Here is a 23,957-nt window from a genome sequence, read left to right as displayed (position 1 = left end):
CTTAAAAATGAAATTTAAGGGAGTTCACAAAGCAAAGTATTTTTATTTTGTTTTCCTTAATATTTTTCTCTTCTGTCTTTATTACAAAATCTACCTTCCCTTCCCTGCTGAGAGGGGAAGATGCCTTTTTCAATTACCTGCAAAAAGATGTGAAATTGAAATACATAAGACAGTACTTGCTGATGAATAAAGAAAATCTGCTGCAAAATAGGTGTGCATATCTAAAATATCTAAATGCAGTGTTTGAATGAACACTGAATAAACAGATGTGGTATTCTCCCTAATCTATATTAGATACTGTAAATTAGACATTGGGATACAATGTAATTACATTTCTATGTGATACTTATTACAAGAGGTTAATAAGAATTGGGAGTCAGTAAAACTTACCTCCTCACAAATTTTAAACTATTTTATTCTATTATATTTTGTTAATAAAATGCTATGATCAATTTTGAAAAATCTACACTGAACTAGGGATATAAAATTCTGTTTAACTGGTTTAACCCTGCGGCGGGGGGGTTGGGCCATCCATGATCAGGGGCTGATCCAGCTGGCCAGTCAGAGCAGCCCTTGCCTGCAGCACAGTGTCAGGGTCTGGGCCCTCCAGAGACAGTGGCTGCTCTGGCAGGCAGACCTGTTGGAGCAGCATCTGTTTCCGGTGGGCCCCTGAGCGGGCAGGGAGCAGCTCCAGCCTCCACTGGTTAACTGGAACCAGTAAGCCTCACCCATTAAGTGGAGGTTTACCAGTTAACCTTTCACATCTTTCAGTTCTAGTCTTAATTGTAAAAAGTTAGCTTGTGCCACCCTTACTTCCTTACACTGTGCAAATACTTTCAATGATTTCCAAGAGCTACCTTTAATGTACTAGTGAACATACACTGAGCCCCACAAATCTGCAGATATCCGCTTCATATCTGTAAGTTTCCGAATCCGTGGATGTGGATATCCACAGCTCATTTTTGAGTATATGGATGCAGATACAAATTTTGTATCTAGAACACTGCAAATTTGCAGATATCTACAGGTATCTATATCTGCAAACGTCAATGTGAATATCCGAAGCTCATTTTTGCAGATACAGATGCAGGTATAAATTTTGTATCTGCACAGGGCTCTGAACATAAATAAGGATGGATGAATTTATCCCAAAGTGATTACGATTCCCTATCCTTCCACATTCCACAATAATAGTATCAGAGAAAAATGTAGGGCTAGAAGAAACCTCAGACATGATCTTTGCACTGAGGCTATACTGAGTAAACCTAAACTACCCTAAGTGTTTTTCCAAACTGTTCTTAAAAATCTCTAATGATGGGGATTTCACAATTTCCTGTGTAAACCTGTTTCAGAGCTCAACTACTCCTATGATAAGTAAGTTTTTCCTTTTATCTAACATACATACCATCACATGGATATGTAAAAGTCACACACTGTGCAACCAAGGATTAATGAGTAGTTCTGGGCCCAGAAGGCCCTGTGGAGCTACATCTATTGGATGATTTTATAGCTCTAAAGAGAATCACACAGCTTAGGTCATGTCTATACTATGAGATAAGGTCAAACCTATTTAAGGATGAGTTCTGGTCACCCGATTTTGCAAAATCGAAGGTCTGTGTCCCCACTGTGCACAAGAATTAAATGTAGATCGAAGTAGCACACTCCCATTAGGGAGACTGCCATAAACTTTGAGAGCAATGCACTGTGGGTAACTAGCCCACCGTGCCTGTGCTGCTATGCATTCTGGGTTATACTCCCAGTGTACTCAGGGACCAAAGCTGTGGAGCAGGTGGTTATGGGTTCATGTCATCAGCATCCCATAACACGCTTGTCTACTCCCTCCTCCCTTGCTTGAGATCAATGTGAAACAGTCTTCTCGCCCTTTTTAGCCCTGGTTGCCTGCAAAGACACCACAGCATAAGCACAGCCCCTGCTGTGGATACCATATTGCATCAAACCATTGTGATGTTGATGTCTATCTTGGTGTGCCTAATGGTGCAGTTATTCAAGGCCCCCAAGAACAGCCTATAATTCCCTGGATTATCTTTGTTCCCCTTTTAAAAGAAAGGTACTATGTTTTTTGTTCTTCAGTCCTCTGGGACTTTATTTGTCTGAAAACTGAAGCAAAACTGGCACCAAACACTTCAGTTTTCTTCTTTTTATCTATTATTAGCTTTCGTTCATTCTACTAGAGAACTTACATCTTCCTCTTACTCTTAATGTATTTAATTATCATTCAATTGATAACAAATACATAGTACCCATTTTGACATAGTATCCAGTAGGGTCCAGCTCCCCAGGAGCAATAGATCCACCTCCTTTTCCCCACCCTGCTGCCTCTGATAGAGAGGCAGCAGCGCAGAGGGTGAGAGGGACAGGCTGGAGCTAATACACGCGAGGAGGTGGTTTCAAGCCAGCTTCCCATGTGTATTGGCTCCTGCAGACCCCCACCACGCCCTTGCTTCCTCTTTATTCATCAGTAATCTTAGCAGTTACGATTATTTGACAGTCCCTGGGGAGCCCCCGTCACTCTGCGCTGCTACCTCTGGGCCTTCTGTGGACAGAGGCTGCTCCACAGCACCCTTCCTTGCCCTCCCCCTGTGCTGCTGCCTCTCATGGGGAGCCGGCTTTTACATTTGGAATGGTTGCCATGTGAGGAGAGATTAATAAGACTGGGGCTCCTTAGCTTGGAAAAGAGATGACTTAGGGTATGTCTATACAGCAACATTATTTCGAAATAAATTCATCCACATCTACACAGCAAGCAGTTATTTCGAACTAATGTTGAAATACTGTCAAGCTGGAGGTCTTCTTACCCAAACTCCTATAACCCTCATTGTACCCGAAGTAAGAAAAGTCAGAGGAAGAGTGCTCTATTTCAAAATAAGTGCTATGTATATGCTCCCAGTTTCAAAATAAGCTATTTAAAATAAGCTATGCAACTGACGTAGCTCAATTTGCCTGGCTTATTTCGAGTTAAGCCCTCCTGTGTAGACACACCCTAAGGCAGTGGTCTCCAACATTTTTACACCCAAGATCACTTTTTAAATCTCCGAACAGGCAAAGATCTACCACCCTGCCCCTTCCTTGAAGCCCCGCCCCTTCCTATTCTCCTCCTGTCCATCACTTGCTATCCCCAGCCCTTACTTACACACTCTGATAAACAGTTTATTTTTAAATTATGTGACGTATAAAATTAAAATCACGTGTTTATAGTTATGAAATAAATGGTCTGTTTTTTATTCATGCTATTTAAATCTAAAATGAAGCCTTTATAATTATACATTTTGTGGGGACAGAGTACTGAGGCGGGGGCCAGGGAAGAGGGAACAGGGTGCTGGGAGGGCAGAGGACAGGGTTCTGCAGCAGGGGACAGAGTGCCAGTGGGGACAGGAATAGGGACAGAGTTCTGTGGCTGGGGACAGGGGAGTGGGGACAGAGTTCGGGGAGTGGGGAACAGAATTCTGTGGCTGGGGACAGGGGAGTGGGGACAGAGTTTGGGGAGTGGGAATATGGGAGTGGGGAGAGAGTTCTGTGGCTGAGGAGTGGGGTGCCAGTGGAGGCAGAGAGTCCCTTGTATCTGCCTCCTCCCAGGATTCCCGCCCCCCAGAGGGAAACCAGCGCATGCCTGCCCCGGGGCCGACCCCCTGGCGTAGGAAAACCCCATGCGCGCACCTGCCCTGGAGGCTGAAACCCCTTCCCCCGGTGCAGGGAAGCCCCATGCGCACCTGCCCCGGGGCTGACCCCAGCGCAGGAAAACCCCGCGCGCGTGTGCGCGCCTGCCCCAGGGGCTGACCCTCAGCGCAGGAAAGCTAATTTTCCTTACTCACAAAGAATTCCTAGATGACTCCTTATACAGAGGATACAATTGCATTTTATAGTACACAGTTACTAAAATCTACAAATGTACCTCAGATGTGCAATGGGGAGGAAATATTCATTTTAAAAGATCTATTTACACAGAGAACTATTATTTATACATAATTCTTTTTTCTACACACAGGACCAATGATCTAATTTCTAATTCTCAAACACTCCACCATTTTGCACAGTATTCGCTCAGATTTTTTTTTTTTAAACCAGAGTAGAAAGTAAAGTCATCACTGAGTATATACTATATCCCACTGGTGTATTTTATCATTCATTACCTTACAACATGAACACTATTCATCACACACATATTCCATATAAGGTTAATGACAAGTCCATAAACTTTTAAATTAAACATCCACACTACCAAATAAATAGATCCATAAAAAATGGCATTTACAGCAATTCTGACAATTACTGAAGAAATCCAGGAAACTCTCCCTACAACAAACCCTGTTGCCAACACATCTATCAAGTGACACCATCACAGGACCTATGCACATAATCCACACTATTAGGGGCTCATCCACCTGCATAGCTACTAATGTGATATATGCCATCAAGTGTCAACCATATCGCTTTGCCCCATATATTGGCCAAATTGGACAATCTTTCTACGCCAAAGAATAAATGGAAATAAATCAGATATGAAGAAGGATCACACACACAAAGCTGTAGGGAAACATTTTAACCTCCCTGCACATTATAATTGATTTCAAAGTAGCTATCCTTCTACAAAAGAATTTCAAAACTGGTAACCAGGGGAGACATCTGAACTGGAATTAATTTGCAAAGTCAACACTATCAGTTTAGGACTGAATAAGGATCTCAACGGGTTAACACATTACAAAGGCAGTTTCTTCTCTCTGAATATTCACATCTCCAGACCAAATGCTATATAGCAATGACCCACTTCCGCCCTGACTTGAGTAGCTTCATTAACATAAGCAACTTTCTTCACATACACTCCTACTTCTGTAACTGCCACCCCAATTCATCAGATGGAGTGGTTTTTACCCACAAAAGCTTATGCCCTAGTTAGTAAATCTGGTAGTCTCTAAGGTGCTACAAGACTGACTCCTCATTATTTTTTAAGATACAGATTAATACTACAATCCCTCTGAGACTGCAAATAATCTAGCAATAAAAATGACACATACTTTATTAAAATCTAATTTAAAAATGGTTTTGATTCTTATCTTGTATGCAAGAACACATTTATTCACCCTGAAAAAGTAACTGCACTAAGACTACTATCTTCCTAACTGCTCCACATGGACAACCTATCTGCCTATGTGTAGCCCTAGTGACTACTTAAAACAGTGCTTCATACCAGTGCAGGCGTCCACTCACGATGATCAATTTACTGAACTGGCGTCTAAATTACCATTTTCAGTCATCTAGTGCATCTTGTGCTATCTCTGTTTTAGACTAACTCCTTGCAGCAGATTGTCAGTTTCCCATTTTTATAGTTCACTTTTTTAATTAAGGCTTCAAATAAACAGAGACTTCTTAATTTCTCATATTTATATTAATCACAAGCTGTAAAATAGAAAAATGGTATACACTAATATTTCATAATTGCTATAATCATATTTCTATAATCATTTCATATTGTTATAAACTAAATTAATTTCAATGGTGCCTTTAAATGGCAGGTCCTCTATAATGAACACATTTAACTCAACACTGTATGTTATTAACCAAAGAGATCTTAACATGCTTGAAGCTGGTCCTATATAATATATTATTTCACATGCTTTATTCCTGAAATATATTTTAGACATTTAAAAATAGTCTACCCAGTAAATCAGGAATTAAGTACTTTTATTTTGTATATGGTTTTGGGGATTTGAAATGCAATTTTCTTTTCCTTTGCTATATTTCTTTCCACCTGCTCTGCATACTAGGTTTTAAAAAATAGCTTCCCTTTGGGTGGGGAGGTTTATTGAAGGGGGGGGGAGTGTTATGGGTATGCAGGTTAATAAGAGTTATACTTTACATCAATACAATGTTTGTCTCTCCATATTAGCAATAATGGAAAAAATACATTAAGAAGAAAGATGTTGTAGTGTGGCTGACAGTACCTACTCAAGATTGTAATATCCCGGGGTGGTGGACGAGTGTAAATGACGATTCCCTGCACGGGGGCGGGACGGGGGACGTGGATGTAAAGGTGTGTAAATAACAATATACTACACAATAGGTGGGGTGAAAATGGACCAAGAGCAGGCCCGTTCACGAGCCCGGAAAGCGTTTTGCTCTAAATACACGGCCCCCAGCGCGGCTGTGGGAGCTGGGAAGATAGAGCAGGTGGGCGCCGCCTCTCCCTTTACAGCCTCACCGCCGCCGAACCCGGGCAGCAAGGAGCCGCGTCCCGCCAGGCAAAGGGCGGCACACGGAGCCGGTAAGCTACCCCGGCCCGCACAGCGACCACGCCCGGCCCGGCCCCAGACAGGGCAGGGCCCGCAGCCGGGGGTCAAGGCGGCTCCTTCGCACCCCTTTGTCTGACTGACAGCTCTGCACTCCCCCGCTACTTACCTCGCAGCCGACGGAACTCGGCGCTCGCGGGCGGGAGGGCGGCCTCTCCGGTCCCGGGAGACACTACGACGGCGGCGGTTAGCCCCGTTCCGCAAACTGCGGCAGCTCCCAGGGCTCCTCACCAGCACCCGGCAGCGATGATGGCAGCCATCTTGCCTCCTCCTAGTCTCCCTGGCCCCCCTCTCTCCTCGGAGCCGGTCACGTGAGTCCTCCCGACGCCTTGGACCTGGGCACAGGAGTGGCCTAAGTTGCCTTTAGTCCCGGCCGGCCTCGGGGGTGGAACGCCCGCGGGACCTCGTCGCCTTCTCTTCTCCCCGCTGGTCCCTCCCTGCGGCAGACTCCGCCTCGGCTGAGACGCCTGTCCGAGTTCTGTGCCCCCGCTGGTCTTCGGGCTGCCCTAGCGGGCCCCAAGCAGAGCGGCGGGTGCCTGCTAAGCGTTCCTGGCCCAACGGCAGGGCCCGTCCCGTTCGGCGGCCTCAGGGCTTTGCGTGTTAGGTGCAGGCTGGGGCGCCCTGGGACCGTTGGGTGACTGGCAGCGGTTATTTTAACGAACGGGTTCTTCCAGCGCGCGCCCCGCCCGTGGTCCCTGGGCTCCGAGGAGACCCTGCAGCCTTGCTGGTGCGACAGGACTGAATGCAACCGGTTAACTTGTGCAGCCACAAGTGAACCGGCTTGTAACGGACAGCGCGGCCACAACATGTTCTTCCTACAGACCTGGTGGTTTTTTGTGAAATAACTTAAGACACGCAGCCGCTGTGCGCAGCTTAGCACCCTGAAGTGCACACGGGAGGGGCTCTTCAGTGTGAATGCACTGACTTCAGACGAAGAGCAGTTGTGATTTGTGGGCGTTTCAGCAGTGGCCCTCGGCGAAAGGAGGGTTCCCAAAGGCAAGATAACTGGGCCCCTGTGCTGAAGAGCTTCGTGAGTCTTGAAAAGCCCACAACGATTTTATTCATATAGTTAGTCTCATTAATTTGTTGTCCCTTGTGTTAACCTCTTGAGCTTTATGGAGTCTCCATCACTTCCCAGACATAATTAGCTTTTTTTTCTCAACTAAAAATGTTCCATTGTTTGTCTAGATTCAAGTAATTGGAGGACAAGACTTGATATGGGGGGTAGGATAGCTCAGTGGTTTGAGCATTGGCTAGCTAAACCCAGGGTGGTGAGCTTAATCCTTGAGGGGGCCATTTAGGGATGGGGGGCAAATCTGTCAGAGATTATATTTAGTCCTGTTGTGAGGGCAGAGGACAGGACAGGACAACCTTTCAAGTCTCTTCCAGCTCTATGAGATAGGTATATCTCCAGAAATTCAGATGATACTATGCAGAAAGTCACCAGCCAGTTGGTGTGGGCATGTGGGGGAAAGGGACAGGGGGAGTGAAGGACAGAATGAGATCTAGGACTTTGTGAAAGATTTATAACTCACTTGCACTAAACAGCTTAACCATCCTTTAAAAAACTAGCCCCGGGGGGCCCTTTTCAAATCTTGAAACATAGTTAAGTGTTTGGCAGTCTTATAGCCCCTTTACTTCAAACAAGAGTCCAAGATGTTAAATATATATGAAAAAGAGAAGTTACTCACTCAGTGCAGTAACAAAGGTTCTTCCAGATGTGTCCCCTCCATGGGTGCTTTGCTGTTGGCGTGGGGCTCATCCTGGCACCACGGATCAGAGACTTTTAGAGCTGTGTCCATTCAGGCTCTGCTTGTGTAAGCGGCGAACGGTGTTCCTGCCTTTGAAGTTAGCCCTTGTAGCAGATTATTAATGCCAGAAGAAATGGGGAGAATGTGGGTGTTCCATTACCCGCCTGAGACAGACATCTCGAAGAACCATCATTACTGCATAGAGTGAGTAACTTCTATTTCTTCTTTGATCGATGTCCCGGTGAATGCTCTACTGTTGGTGACTGTATAGCAGTGCCCATTTAGACAGAAGGTGGGCTTCAGCTAATTGTTACAGGCTATGGAGAGGATCGCTTTGGCTACTGCAGTATCTGTTGTCGAGCATGATGGAATTGCATAACGCTTCATGAAGGTGCAATAGGATGACCATGTCGCTGCTCTGCATATTTCATGGAGTGAGACTCCCTTGAGGAAGGCAGTTGATGTTGCCATATTGCTGGTGGAATGGGCTTTGGGAGTTGTCGGTAATGCCCTATTCTGGAGCAAATAGCAAATAGTGATTCGGCAAGCCCTGCAGATAGTAATACAGAATGTTATCAATTTGATATGCACTGTGAAGAAAATGGTTTTCCCTTGGACCTTTTGGCTAGGGATACCAGAAATCTCTGGGATAGTCGAAATCCTATCCAGATAGAAGGCAATGGCCCTTCGCACATCTAAAGTGTGTAATATGGCTTCTTCCCTGGAGTGGTGTGGGTTGGGTAGAAGGTGGGAAGGACTATTAATTCATTGATAGGAAATTTGGAAATGACTTTGGGGAAGAAGGAGGGATGGGACCATAGAATAACTTTGTCTGTAAAAGGTCATGTATGGAGGCGAGGCATTGAGAGCTACAAGTTCGCTAATCTTCCTTACAGACCTGATTGCCAGAAGGAACAACGTTTTCATGGTGAGAAAGGTAAGTGATGAAGTTGCCATTGGCTCAAAGGTTTTGAGAGTGAAGGACCAGTTTTAAATCCCATGTGGAGAGCACTGGTTTACCTGATGGGTGAAGGTTCTGTAGGCCCTTCCAAAATCTCTTAGAGATGGAGTGGGCAAATATAGAGAAACCATCAATCGGGGAGATGGAAGCCTGCAGTCGCGGCCATGTGAACTCAGAGTGATGAAAGGGATACATTTTGTTGTTGCAGGAGCATGATGTATTCCAGTATCAAATGGAGCGGAGCCATAGATGGTTGGATTCCTCTCCGTGTGCACCACTGTATAAACCATTGCCATTTGTACAGGTAACTCTTGCGTGTTGTTTGTCTCCTGCTATGTAGTAGGACAGTGCTCGCACTGCTTCCGAGAACCATGTACCGTGTCGTCAGATGCAGTGTTGGCAGCTGGGGATGAAGTATCGCACCCGTGTTCTGGGAGAGGAGGTCCAGGCGGATCAAAAGCGGGCAGGGAGGTCCTAGAGATAAGTTGATAAAGACATGGGAATCATGTCTGTTGAGGCCAAGTTGAAGCTATTAGACTTACACGTGCCCTGTCTGTCTGTATCTTCTGGAGAATTCTGGGGATGAGAGGGATAGGAGGGAATGCATTTAATAGGTGAGCATCCTATGGGAGGAGCATTGTGTCTCCCAAGGAGCTGTGTCCTATGCCTGCTCTCAAACAGTATTGGGGGCATTTGAAATTTTGGCTGGTTGCAAAGAGGTCTATTTGCGGTTGACCCCAGTGTTGGAACAGATCATGGGTGATCTGATCATGCAATTCCCATTCATATTCCGTGAGAAAGTTGCAGTTGCATCGATATCAGCCATAATATTCTTGTCCCCAGATAAGTATACTGCCTTGATGGTTATGCTGTGGTGGATGCACCAATTCCATAGCGGGAATGCCTCTGCACATTGCAAAGGAGATTTCGAACCCCTTTAGCAGGTTGATGTAAAACATAGTGGTCGTATTGTCAGTGAGGATATGCACCAAAGATGCTCGAATATGTGGAAGGAAGTACTTGCATACGTTGTAAACCACTCGAAGCTCGAGCAGGTTGATGTGGAATCTGGACTCATCTTTGGACCACTTCCTTTGCACGTATTTTTGTTAGAAGTGTGCACCCCAGTCTAGCAGTGAGGCGGCCGTAGTGATTTGTTTGGACAATTGATCTCGGTAGAAGGGCATGCCACTGCAGAGGTTCTGTCCTTGCATTCACCTTTATAAGGGAGTAAGGACTTTCGGAGGAGGGGAAACGTGTCTGTGGACTTGGCGGCTGGTTGGTATATAGATTGAGGAAGTCCAAATGTTGGAAACATCAAAAGTGCAGTCTGGCATATGGGACGACATATGTGTTGGCTGCTATATGCCCCATGAGTTTCAGACAAATTAGGAGAGGATTGTGACCAGTTTTTTTTATATTGTCAAAATGGTAATTAGGGAGATAGATGTGTGCTGTTGTAGAATCTGTGCGAGCTCTTTGAAATCTAGGGATTGTGTGGGGCATAGAGTAGACTTCTAGTAGTTGATAATGAAGCCTGGAGACTGAAGGAAGGCCTTTGTGAATCTGATCATGTCCCTTGTGGTCTGTTGGAAGGGACCTCAGATGAGACAATCATCCAAATACGAGAAGATTGTGATATCTTTTCATCTGAGATGCTGTCAGTCGATGGTCGGGTGTGTGTGTGTGTGTGTGTGTGTGTGTGTGTGAGTGTGAGTGTGTGACTGAGAAAAGGTTTAACGTCCATGTCTTTACCGCTAGGACCGGGGTCCCGTCGCGGAGGGCAGCCAACAGGCTGACAGATGCCCCAGAGTTTATAGGAAGAGCTTATTACATCTCAGATTTCAGCTGCTAGGATACAGGATCCCTTCGCAGCGGGCAGTCTAGGGAAGACTGAGATATGCCCCAATGGATCTGTCACTTGGGAGTGACACAATCCAAAATGCCCAAGCTCTTCCTATACCTGTCCCTTATGACCGGCTGACGTTCTTTTAAATTGTGCTTGGTTCTGTTACAGCAACTGAAGGAGTCAGGTTAAAAACTTAAACAGTTACAGGTTTATTAAAAAGACTTATAAAAGCATATGGTTACAGTGGCTATCACTCTCTTTCTTAACTGCTAGCAAATACAGATCTTATGGTTACAATGGCTATTGCTCTATTTCTTAACTGCTAAAAATATAGATCTTAAAAATGGTTACAAAGAAAATAAAGATAGAAAATAGAAATAATGGTACCAAGTGACAGCTTAATCTTTAAAGAGCTCTAAGTCTATGTGTACACTTAAGACAAAGGACCACATCCAGGTACAAGTTTTACCCCCTTCTGTGCCTCTCGGTCCCAGCGTGTCAGGCCAGGGCTGGTCCCTCAATTCCTAGGAAAGACGAATACGAAGTGGGCATCCCCATGGAACCTCAGGAGGTCAAACACCTAACCCGACCAGCAGATAGATGGTAGATTGACACTCAGAGTAAATGTGCTGCTGGACCCATCTTTATACTCCTGGGGGCTCGTATCCTCTTTCTTATCTTAAGATGCCAAATTGTACTGGTCCATTTTGTGGCTCTAGTCTTACAAGGGAGTTTCAAATAACTTACACTTGTAAAAGAGGAAGATAGCTAAATTAGGAGTGCCGGATATTCTTTGCTGGGCGGGAGATTCCTCCCCCCGCGGACGGCTGTGTGTTCGTATCAATATGGGTTTTAGTCAAGGGCACTCCTCGGCAGCCTCTTGGTCAGCAATTGGCATATCTCTGTTTACAGCCATTCACGGTCACTGAGCCTGCATATCCAGGCAAGCAAAAATGGATGTGACAAGAGGGGTTCCTGTCTGGCTACAGATGCTCTCCTACAACTGCCAGGGTCTTGGAGAAGACTTTGTGGGTAGAGGAGAGTCCTAATGGAAGACCTCAGTACTGAAAATGGTCTAATGCTCCTGTAAAGTGTAGAAAATGTCTGTGCACCGGATGTATCGTGATGTCGAAACATGCGTCTTAGAGGTTGAGGGTAGAAAACCAATCTGCCCTGTCCAGCGCGGGAATCATCATGGCAAGTAACCATTTTGAAACGCTGCTGCAAAGGTATTTGTTTAGTTGACAGAGGTCTAAGATAGGCGTCCAACCCCCTGTTCTCTTTTCTTTGAGAAAGTAGTTTGAGTTAAAACCTGTCCCTTAGTATTGTTCAGGGATTCGTTCTACAGCTCAGGTGTTGAACTTCTTGGGGGAGCAATGTTTCATGAGAGGGGTCCCTGAAGAGGGAGAGAGAGAGTGGAGAGGTTGAGGAGATAGCTATGAAAGGGATAGAATATCCGTGGCTGATGAATTCTAGAATCCACCAATCTGATGTGATTGCTGCCAATTGATTGTAGCAGTGGTGGAAGATGTTGGACTTGCCTGGCACTGGTATGGAGAGGAAGTCAAGCAGACTCTCAACTAAATTTTCAGACATGCTGTCTAGAGACCTGCATAATGGAAGAGCATGTGTTTGGGGGTTCTTCTGTGTTGGTTTCACAGTCAGAAGCAGTTTTGGTCAAATAGTCAATACTGCTTTTGTCTGCCAAAGGTTGTATCCCTGTGTCTTTGGCAGGGCGTGTAGCGCTTCCTTGTGTAGGGGGGAGTGTACATCCCCAACGTGCATAAGGTAGTGCATGAGTCTTTGCTAGAATGCAGTGCTTCATCTGTCTCTGCAGCTAACAATTTGGCCTTATCAAATGGTAGATCCTCTACTTTGGCCTGAAGGTCCTTAGGAACTCCTGCTGTTTGAAGCCAAGATTCACGTTTCATTACTACGGACTTTTCCGTAGCTCTTGCCGCGTGTCTGTGGCGTTGAGGGCCATTTGGAGAGCTGCATGGGATATAGTATATCCCCCTTTAATGATGGCTTTAAGGATAAGTCTCTTGTCATCTGGGAGATGTTGCATGAGCTCTGTTAGTTTTGCATAGTTGTCAAAGTCATGATTTGCAGGCAGGGCTGTGTAGTTAGCTATGCGAAGTTGAAGGGTTGAGGAGGAGTACATTTTCCTCCTAAACACATCCAGGCATTTTTGGTCTTTGTCTTGTGTATGTGTTTTGTGTTGAGGATTTTTAGACCTCTGATTTGCAGCATCAACCACTAAGAAATGGATTGAGGGTATAAATAGAGAAAGTCCATGCCTTTTGATGGGATGAAGTACTTTCTATCAGCCCTTTTGTTAGTTGGGGCACTGTGGCTGGCGTTTGTCATACTTATTCAGCTGCTTCAAGTATTGCTTCATCTAGAGGCAGCGCAATTTTGGATTTTGTAGAGGGCTGAAAGTTCTTTAAAAGCCTGTGGTGTTTTTCCTGATAATACGACCTCCTGACTGGCAGTCACTCTTTTGACGCTCCTGGAATTGTTTCATGTTGTGACTAGGTGTTGAGTCATTTGGGATAACTGCTTCATTAGGAGCAGAGGAGAAGTTATCAGTTGGTGAAATGTCTGATTGTTGGATGGTTGGATCATCCTGTCTGCCCTTCCTTGAGATCCGTGCCCTCAGATGGAGAATGTAATGGATGAGAGTGTATAGAGGGCAGTGATCTCTGTGCAGGTGGAGGGGGGCAGTCGAGGTGTGTTATGGTGCCCAGAAGCGATAGGGGGACTACTGGCTATTATGCCAGGAATAGTACTGCCAGTCGGGATGCCACAGGGTATATTGATAATGTGGTAGCCTGTGTGCCCCAGATGATGCATACAGTCTATCTGGGGAGGAGTGTTGTAAAGAGAACACACTCCTTGTATCCCTGTGGTAGGCACTGAGTTGTGATAAAGTAGGTGAGCATGCTGAGGGCAGAGAGCCTCCCATTGACGATGGGGAGCAAGAACAGTGTCGTGCCGGAGACTCAGCAGGAGATCTGATTCTAGATCTCCTGTCATTTATTGGTGGAGCATGTGTTTTGCACATTGGAGAATGGCAGTGTGTTGTTGATTTGTGTCCCATTGCCGAGTCCACCAGTGCTTGCGGTGGAGGCATGGGTGCAGTTAATACCCTTGGAGATCTGGGGTTAATGTGAGGTATGGAAGGGCAATTAGAACTAGCTCTATAATTTCTCAATGCCCGAGGTGAAAGCTGCACGAGGGGCTTGCACCAATCCAAGGATATTGCCTGTGCTGGTGGCATCATGTGCCAGAAATGCCAGTGGTGCCTCTGTTAATTCGGGGCCCTTAGTACGTGCTTGGGAAGCTGGTTTCGCAACCTGTTTAGAGTGCACTGTTGAACCTGTTAGTGAGGAGGCTCGAGATTTTGCCATGCCTGAGGTGCCAGGTTCATCTCTGTTACTCATTCATAACAGGAGGGAGCGGACCAATGAGGCCTTGGTTTTTTAATGTGCTTTTTGAGGTGAAGGGCTTGAGAAGTTCCCCTGAGTGGACATGGGAGTTTAGGGCTTTATCAATAGACAGTGTGCGTATTCTGAGCTCTCTATCCTTGTGAGCTCTTGCTGTCTGATTGCAACAATGGACAAATTTTTGTGAAACATGCATGCTTCCCGAACAGCGTATGCATTCGTTGTGACCATCAGAGGCTGGCATAGAGTCTTGTCAGTTGTCGTATCTTTTGACTTCAGGAGAGCTTGGCATCTCTCCCAGTGCCAGACTCTGCTGCTTGTGACTGTAGTTATGAGTGGAGCCGCTTGTGTTTGCGGAATTATTTATTTATTTATTTGGTTTGTAATTTGCTGTAGCTTGCAGCTGCATGGCAGTAAACTGTTAATATAACTAAGCTATAAACAAGCTGAAGGGGAAAAAAAGTTTAAACTGTATTAACAGGGAAGGAACTAATGGATAAGTCAACACTATCTATCTAAATAAATATCTCGTCGTCTTTCAGAAGTATGCTAAAGAGGAGAGGGTTTGCAACTCTGTCCATAACCAAGGGTGGTGAAGAAGGAACTGAGTTGAATTGGGCTGCGTGCGCTAACTTAAAGGACAGGAAAGCTGCTCATCGCTTGTGCATGTGTAGCCCAACTGGATACTGCTCTAAAAGTCGCCAATTCGTGGCGCTGGGACAAGCCTGACACCAACCGCGGAGCACCCACAGGGACATCACTCGAATAACATTATTTAACCAAACACTTCTTTCCAGTCCCCAACCAGAGCTAGAAAATGGTTGGATCCAATAAAATAACCCTTACAATACAAGCAAATTAGAGTGCCTTGCAGGAAAATCCCAGAGCACAAACAGTGGCAGCAAAATTAATCAAATAATCTCATAAATCTCTCAGACAAAAATGTATGGTTTCATTTCCTCTGTCCTTGAGATGCACTTGCTTCTTCTGAGTTTGGAATTGTTCTCTTACTCACACATCCTGGAAATGAATGAATGGCTGCACTGATGTACCAGCAGGAAAGTTTTGGCTTCCTTTACTAGTGATACTCTTCTAGCAATAAATTCTGGATAAATTCATGGAGGTTAGGTCCATAAAAGGCTATTAGCTAGGGGATAAAATGGTGTCCTTGGCCTCTGTTTGTCAGAGGCTGGAGAGGGATGGCAGGAGACAAATTGCTTGATCATTGTCTTCGGTCCACCCTCTCTGGGGCACCTGGTGCTGGCCACTGTCGGTAGACAGGATACTGGGCTAGATGGACCTTTGGTCTAACCCAGTACGGCCGTTCTTATGTTCTTATGAGATGGTATCTGCCTAACTACGAAGGGGAATAGTGATAGAAATGTAGCTGTGTTAGTCTGGTGTAGCTGAAACAAAATACAGGACTATGTAGCACTTTAAAGACAAGATGGTTTATTAGATGATGAGCTTTCGTGGGCCACTGAGGAAGTGGGTCTGGCCCACGAAAGCTCATCATCTAATAAACCATCTTGTTAGTCTTTAAAGTGCTACATAGTCCTGTATTTTGTTTAAGAAGGGGAAGTGCATCTTCTCAACACCCACTCACCGGGGAGGGCTTTAAACTAGGGTCAGAAGGGACAGGTGTCAGAAGCCCTCAGGTATATGTATAAAGGTGACCTTAACGGTAAATTCAGTGGCCAATGTACAATTACCAAAACAATTGCCATATGCCTAACTCACCAAATGGAGAATGGAAAACAGGGAGGCCAAAAGAAACACTTTAAGAACATCCTCAAGATAAACATCAAGGCTGCGTCTAGACTGGCAAGTTTTTGCGGAAAAACTTGCCAGCTGTCTACACTGGCCGCTTGAATTTCTGCAAGAACACTGACGATCTCATGTAAGAAATCAGTGCTTCTTGAGGAAATACTATGCTGCTCCTGTTCGGGCAAAAGTCCCTTTTGCGCAAAATTTTTGCGCAAAAGGGCCAGTATAGACAGCTCAGATTTATTTTGCGCAAAAAGCCCCGATCGCGAAAATGGCGATCGGGGCTTTTTTGCGCAAAAGCGCGTCTACGTTGGCCACGGACGCTTTTGCGTGAAAGTGCTTTTGCGGAAAAGCATCCGTGTCAATCTAGACGCTCTTTTCTGCAAATGCTTTTAACGGAAAACTTTTCCCTTAAAAGCATTTGCGGAAAATCATGCCGGTCTAGATGTAGCCCAAGAGAATAAAGACTTTTAGTAGCCCAGCATACGGATCATTAGGGAAGACTTTGAGGAAAATCCATCTTTGAGGAAAATTGTCTTGCCTATGTCCCAGCAAATTGACAGGAAAAAAAAAGGGGGGGGGAGGGAGATCTTCACACAGCAACTGTGACACAACCCTGACTCCTGACACCACCTGCAACCTCTGCCAATGAGTCTGTGGCTCAAGGAATAGGTTCTTCAGCTACCAAAGGACCTGATATAATTAAAACCTATGAAAAAGATCATGCTTGGCCTAAATAGAGGTCGTGACTTAAAGTGCAAAGTACTCCAGTTTAGGGATGTTAGATATCGAGTAACAGAACAATCATATAATCACATCAAATATTAGTAGATACATGATTATTTGATAGTCCCGAGGGTGGGGCTATATAAGAGGTAGCAGCAAGCGGTGGGGTAGGGGAAGCTGCCATGGAGCACCCTCTGTCCTCAGAAGGCCCAAGCTCCCCATAGACAAGAGGCTGTGCCAGCATCCCATAGAGCCGTGGTCACCAACCCGTCGATCGCGATCGACTGGTTTATCACGAGGCGTTCGGGCAACCCCACCCCCCATTTTCCCCCCACCCCCGAGAAGCCCCACTACCTACCTCTAGTGTAGTGCCGGCTTCCTGCGGGGTCGACAGAAGTCCTGTTTGAAGCCCGCGTCACTTCCGGGAGTTCTGGAAGTGCTGCTCCCTTCCCACAGCTCTGTTGCGTGCTGGGGGAGGTGGCGTCGGCCCCGGAGGAAGAGTGCGGAGGCTTCTCTGCGCCGCCAGCGCCGGAGGGGTGAGTTGAGTGCAGTGGTTTCCCTGCGCCGTGGGAGCGGGCGTTGGCCCCGGGGTTTGGCTGGGCTGGGCCGGGCCGTGCTGTGCCGCGGGAGGGGGGTTTGGCCCCAGAGCAGGCGCCAGCCGGGGGTGGCTATGCTGTGGGAGGGGAGGAAGGGGGTTGGCCGGCAAGGGTTGGCTGGGCCGGGCCGGGCTGCACTGCGGGAGGGAGCGTTTGGCCCCGGGGCAGGTGCCTGTGGGGGTTTGGCCCTGCCGCGGGAGGGGGACTTGTCCCCAGGGCAGGCTCCCGCAGGGGTTTGGCCCTGCCGCAGGAGAGGGGGTTGTCCCCGGGGCAGGCTCCTGCGGGGGTTTCCCTGCACTGCGCGGTGGGGGAGAGAAGGGAGGATTCGGGCCCGGAGGAGGCATGTGCTGGCTTCCCTCTGGGGTGGGGGGAGAATCCTGTGACAAGGCAGAGGCAGGGGACTCTCTGCTGCCACTGGCACCCTGTCCCCACTCCCCAGACCTTACTCCCCTGCCCCCAGCTACAGAACTCTGTCCCCATTCCCGTCCCCATTCCCTGAACTCTGTCCCCACTGGCACCCTGTCCCCTGCTGCAGAACCCTGTCCTCTGCCCTCCCAGCACCCTGTTCCCTCTCCCCTGCCCCCAGCTGCAGAACTCTGTCCCCACAAAATGTATAATTATAAATGCTTCATTTTAGATTTAAATAGCATGAATAAAAAACAGACCATTTATTTCATAACTATAAACGTGATTTTAATTTTATATATCACATAATTTAAAAATAAACTGTTTATCAGAGTGTGTAAGTAAGGGTTGGGAATAGCAAGTGATGGACAGGAGGAGAATAGAGAGGGCGGGGCTTCAAGGAAGGGGCGGAGCAGTAGATCTTTACCTGTTCTGAGATTTAAAAAGTGATCTTCAGTGTAAAAAGGTTGGAGACCACTGCCATAGAGTAACTTGGGCCCACTGTAGAGAGAAACTGCTCCGTGGCAACCTCCCCGTTCCTGCCCCAAGCTGCTACCTCTGATAGGGGCAGCACTGGCTCCTGCCTGTCCCCCACCCCCCTCCTGCTATCTCTGTGGAAGGCAGCAAGGGGGTGGCAGGTAGCTCCATGGAGCCAGCACACACTGAGAGCCAATTTCCCTCATGTACCAGCTCCCACCTGCCTTCCTCACCGTCCATGCTGCTGCATCTCTATCAGCACCAGCTCCTGCCTGCTGCCTTTGATCCAAGGGCAGCAGGAATGCGTGTAGTCGATAGGATTAACTGAAAAGCCCAGTCTTATTGGTGAATTGTGTAGTTAGGAAGAACTCCAGCTGCTTTTGCGGAAAAACTTAGTCAGTCTAGACACAGCCAAGAAGTATTTCTTCCACTCTCATGTGTGCTTATTAGGTCTTAATGGAGTATTCTGTCCAGTTTTGGGTTCTATATTTCAGCAACAATGTGGACAAATTGAAGAAAGTCCAAAGAAGAGCAACAAAAATGATTAAAGGTCTAGAAAACATGACTCATCAGGGAAGATTGAAAAACCTGGGTTTGTTCAGTCTGAAGAAGAGACAACTGAGAGCACAGTAACAGAGGCAGCAGCATGGCGGTGGGGGAGGCTGTTGCAGAGCAGCATCTGTACCTGGTGAGCCTAGACCCACTGCAGGCAGAGGCTGCTCCAGTTGGGCAGGCAGCCTGCCTCAGTCCTGGCTCAGGGGTTGTCGAGGCTTTTTCCCCACTCTGGCATGATAAATGCAGAAGTGGGGGCCCGTAAAAACCCCAAAACCTTATCTTTCCAGGCTTTGGTATAAAGCTTCTCCCCAAAATCTTAAACCCCTAGGTTTTGGGGATAAAAAATCCACTATCTACACCACCCAAGTAATAATAAAGAAACCAGGGAAAGGTTACTTGGGAAATCTCAACCCCAAAAGTAAAATCAGGACACACAAATTAACCAATACCAGGTTAATAAAAAGAAAAGAGAAAGACCTTTTATTATCACCACAATATTCCTGTTGCAAGCATATGACTAGATGGAAAAGTCACACATTAATATACTCATGGGGGTATTCCACCATGGGCCAAAACTTACAAAGGAGAGGAAAACCCTTTTTTAAATGCACAGACATCAGATTCCCATTCCCAAACCATAAACAATAAAACCTAACAGATTTACCTAAACTTTACAGCACTTACAGATAGTGAAGAGTCTTTTCTTGGAGGGAGACATAGTGTCTGCCCCCCTCAGTAGCTAGAGAGAAACTGCCCAGGGACAAAGAAGGGAAAAAACAAAAATTCCTTTGTCCTAGTTTGAAATTCCTACCTACATTCCTGTTGGCCGACTCTACCTGGCTTAGGTATAGTTAACTCCTTAGTCCCGAGGCTGCTGGCCTTCTCTCATGATCATGACAGGGGTAGATCCCAGACCCACTGCAAACCAGGACTGAGTCGGGCTTGTTCCATCCTGGTTTGTGCTGGGTCTGGGCTGCCTGCTCACCTAGCTCTTACTACATTTAAACTGCAGAGTTGCAGTGGGGGTAGCTTCTGGACCCGGTGTGAGCTGGAACTTTAACCTCCCTTATCGACTACACGATTAGCAAATTACCCACTTAACATTCCTAATTCTGGATCCAACATAGATACAACAGCACTGAAAACATTTGTGGGGGGAGGAGTCACTTTCACTAATCCCCATTAGCAAATGACAAGTCAGTTGACTTTGTGCCTGCTCTGGCATATTTACCTGAGTTTTGAAAAGTTGATTTGGCTCAGTCATGTAACAAGTATTTTGAAGTCATTCCTAACTCATTTGGAAGACTGGTTGCAAGAAGTGTTCTCTGCAGTCTCATTATTGTGAAATTTACACACACACACACACACACACACACACACACACACACACACACACACACACACACACACACAATAAAAACTACGTTGTTATATATGTTATATACAAACATACATACACTGATCCTTTCCTCTCTGCCTGTTACTTTTATCTTGCTACCAGTCCTCTACATCATGTGCCCTGAAAACTCAATGCTCCCTGAAGCTCTCTGCCACTATATGCTCCTGAAGAATAGACACACATGGGCTGCGTCTACACTGGCATGATTTTGCGCAAATACTTTTAACAGAAAAGTTTTTCCGTTAAAAGTATTTGCACAAGGGAGCGTTTATGCTGGCATGTGCCATTGTGCAAAAGATTTGCTTTTGTACAAAAGCATCCATGTCAGTGTAGACGCTCTCTTGTGCAAGAAAGCTCCGATGGCCATTTTAGCCATCGGGCTTTCTTGCACAAGAAATTAACGTTGCTATCTACACTGGCCCTCTTGCGCAAGAATGCTTGTGCAAGAGGGCTTATCCCTGAGAGGGAATGTCAGAGTATTTGAGTAAGAACCACTGATTTTGTACATTACAAAGTCAGTGTTCTTGCGCAAATACTTGCGGCCAGTATAGACAGGTGGCAAGATTTTGCACAAAAGCGGCCACTTTTGCGCAAAATCATCCCAGTCTAGATGCAGCCATGATGAAAAATTTATTTCTCACTGTTTGTGAGGTTGGTGTTAATGCCACCCTAAGTACACTGCATAGCTCAGATTTGATTCCATTATACTGTTTTCCAAATACTCCTAAATAGATAGCCCTTAATATTCAGTTTGAATTAAATTGTTACTTGGAGGCTCTTTATCCATCCCTACTATCCCTTAATTATTATTTGTTAACATTATTAGATTATTAGATAGTCTAAATCAGTGTTTCAAGACCGAGGAACACCAAACAATTTTTTTAATGGGGAACACCAAAGATTTTTGTTGAGCAAAAAAAAAAAAAGGAAGCTTGCCCCTTTTAAGCTTTTAACCCCCTCAAATAACTTTTCCCACCATCCTCCTACCCATAGGGGATGAGTTTGGCCCCCACCAAACCCTCTCTCCTCTGGTGCTGGTCTTTCCCCTGCAGGTGTCTGCCCTTCTGCTTCACCCCCAGAATCCCCTGGCACCTGCACCCTCCTGGTGCTTCCTCCTTCCCTCACTGCCCCTGCCCTTTTTCTACCCAATGCCATTCCCTCAGCACCCTCTACCCCAGTTCCTCTTATTCCTCTCTGTGCCCTCACACATGACTTGCTCCATCCCCTTATTCCTCATGCCCACCCCTCCTTTCAACCCTTCTCCCAGCACATTCCCCTCCCCTTGCTTCCTCTTGCCCCCAATGCCCTTCCCCTCTCCTCTTCCAGCATCACCCTGTCCCCTCCACCCTCCCACCAGTAGCCTGCTCATTTTTGACACCTCATTAATATGTATAAGCAATCATTAATATGTATGATTTGTTATGAATATGTAGTAGTTTAGGAATGTTAATATAGAAGTTTCTAGGAATGTTGCACACGGCACGCAAGTAACTGCACATGTCACACTGTGCTGCTGCATGCAGCACACTGATCCAGGCTGTTACAACTTGTTTATCAAAGCAACCAATCAGGGACGCTTGTTTTCCTGTACAGGGTCCAATGATTTTAAAGATAAAGATCATGAATATTTATGAGAAGGGTGCTTTGAAGGCCTGGCTTACAGTTGTCTGTGTTTGTTCCTGCCACCATTGTCCCTGCTTGTCTCCTGTCTGTTTGTGTTAGTCTCTGTAGTTAGTTAGGGTTAGCTAGATCTCATCATCGAGTGTGTCCGTTAGGATTAGTGCGTCGGTTCACCGTACCAGCGGCTGGGTACTTGTCCATGACGGGAGCGTCGAGTCTAGCTAGTCAGGTTTTGTTTCCAGGTATTAGGGATAGGTAACTGTCTATCATTGGTTCCTGCTGAAGAGCAGAAGCCACCTGAAGATCAGCGCCAGGCAAGTCTCCACCGGTGATTCCTGCGCCTAGGAGCGGAAGGCCCCAGACGAGGATCATCACCCCCTGCCTGCACCATACCCGTCCCCAGGGTCTCCGAGGGATTGCCTCTCTGTTCCTCGCTGAGGGCTCAGAAGGAGCCTAAGGCTTGAGGTCGAGAGCACCACAGCGGGTCACGGCTGCAAGGGATCTCCTCCTTGTCTTTCACCAGAGGCTTTAAATTAGCCAAAGGTTTGAGAGACAGGAGCTTCTCACCCACTGTTAACTACTGGACTGTGTAATTATTGTATTTTGTGTAACCTAGTGTTTGTGGGGTACTTTTCTATCTTCTTTCCTTCTTGGGGTTGGGAACTATTATTGTTTACCTGCCTTTCTTGTTGTACCTTTAAAACTTTTACAATATATGGTTTGGCCCCTTTAAAGTGAGCAACGTTTTTATTTACTGCGGCATTCTTGGGTCAGCAAACACCTATGACAGATGAGGTTTGGTGGTATCTGCAACTTCCACTGAGGCTTAATTAATAATAATCAGATGCAAATTTAGGTACAAGCTTCCCTCAGTGTAACACACTGTGACGGACCAGGCAGTGTCTGGGCACAGTTTAGGGCGTCCGCTCAGGGCGAATTGCTCAAATCCGGGGCTCTTTACAGTCCCCCTGACTGGCGACCTCTCCAAACAGGCCACAAACCAGTCTCACAGAGCGCTTCAGCAGCCTGCCTGAAGCCTCCCGAGCAAAATCCCTCCGACACCCCAGCAATATCCGTGCCCCAGATGGCCCCGGGCCTATACACAGGTGGGGGGTCCTAGCACCCAATCCCACCTACCCCGAACAAGTTCTGTCCGGTTCCAAGAAACCAGCCACAGATCCCTGGTCAATTTACCCTCTGGACCTTACCCACAAATCACACTGGGCCAATCCTTTAGAATCTATATCTAAAGGTTTATTATTACAAGAAAGAAAAGCCTGAGAGTAAGGTTATGAAAGTACAGTACGTTACATGCACCGAATCTCCCAGTCCTCGATGCAGGCTCTAGCAGAGATGTTGCAGCTGCTGGTTTAAAAGTCCTTGTTGCACATCCTGCGATCAGGATGGGTTCACAGGTCTTCCGGGCTCTTCAATCCCTGCAGTACTGCCTCTGGGATGAAGTGCTGAGCTGAGAACAAAATGGCCTCGACCACATGGCCTCTTTTATTCCCTTCCTGGCCTCTTCTTGTATGGAGCAAGTCACCTGGTCAGAGGCCAATCTCTATGTTTCCTGCTGGCTGCCCTCAGGTGACAAATCCCATTCTTTGGGTGTGTCCATAGCCTATTGAGAGTCATTGTTCCACAGGGCTTTGCTACTCAGCCTGTCCATAGCCATGCTTAACCACATTCACAGAAATATTCAGCTTCCACACAGATTACAGATTCCTACCTACACACAGAGACATTATATACTCACATAAATAGTGTACATAAGATTAACAAACAATAAGCTCCCATTCAATACCCCACATGGCTCCCCCCACACCAATTTCTGGGGCCAACACCCCCACCTAGGGGTGCAGCAGCGATCTGGCTGCTTCCCTCCAATTCAGCAACGTGACACACACCCCCACTGACACCTCCCCTCCCTCCTCCTGCCCTTTTCCTCATTGTCTCCATTTGACCCCCTGGGATTTGTCTCTCCTCCACCCTGTCCCTTGGTGCCTTCCCCTTTTTTCTCCTGTCCTGCCCCCCTCCCCTCAGCACAAGCCCCTTCCTTTTCCACCCTCCTTCCCCTTAGTCCTCTCCGGGCCCCTCTGA

At 46.5% G+C, this 23,957-nt stretch overlaps 2 protein-coding genes across 17 annotated transcripts in view; one reads left to right on the top strand and one right to left on the bottom strand.

Annotated features, from left to right (window-relative positions):
* KIDINS220 (kinase D interacting substrate 220) overlaps positions 1–6,550 on the bottom strand; it is a 188,190-nt gene extending 181,640 nt beyond the window's left edge. For all 4 annotated transcript variants that reach the window (XM_075923523.2, XM_006123619.5, XM_006123620.5 and 1 more), the window contains exon 1: positions 6,412–6,550. The gene's annotated coding sequence lies outside the window, so the exon portion shown is untranslated. The remainder of the gene's footprint in view (positions 1–6,411) is intronic.
* Positions 6,551–7,122: 572 nt separating this feature from the next.
* On the top strand, positions 7,123–22,487 carry LOC149524635 (uncharacterized). 13 transcript variants are annotated; one of them, XM_089777056.1, is made up of 6 exons: positions 7,123–7,332; positions 8,109–8,257; positions 8,895–8,990; positions 9,223–9,318; positions 17,262–17,341; positions 22,148–22,487. In XM_089777056.1, exons 3-6 carry the CDS (start codon positions 8,898–8,900, stop codon positions 22,200–22,202), a joined length of 324 nt encoding a protein of 107 aa, XP_089633182.1. In that variant the 5' UTR covers positions 7,123–7,332; positions 8,109–8,257; positions 8,895–8,897; the 3' UTR covers positions 22,203–22,487. The 13 variants fall into 13 exon arrangements, 3 of the variants coding, with proteins under 3 accessions (XP_089633182.1, XP_089633181.1, XP_089633183.1); XM_089777055.1 differs by having other exon boundaries at positions 7,123–7,370; XR_016349120.1 differs by lacking the exon at positions 17,262–17,341 and adding an exon at positions 11,853–12,092 and having other exon boundaries at positions 7,123–8,257; positions 8,950–8,990.
* The last annotated feature ends 1,470 nt before the right edge of the window (positions 22,488–23,957 follow it).

Source organism: Pelodiscus sinensis, chromosome 3 (assembly GCF_052426305.1).
Source record: "Pelodiscus sinensis isolate ZL-2025 chromosome 3, ASM5242630v1, whole genome shotgun sequence".
Lineage (NCBI taxonomy): Eukaryota > Metazoa > Chordata > Testudines > Trionychidae > Pelodiscus > Pelodiscus sinensis.
This window is presented reverse-complemented; position numbering and strand designations above follow the sequence as displayed.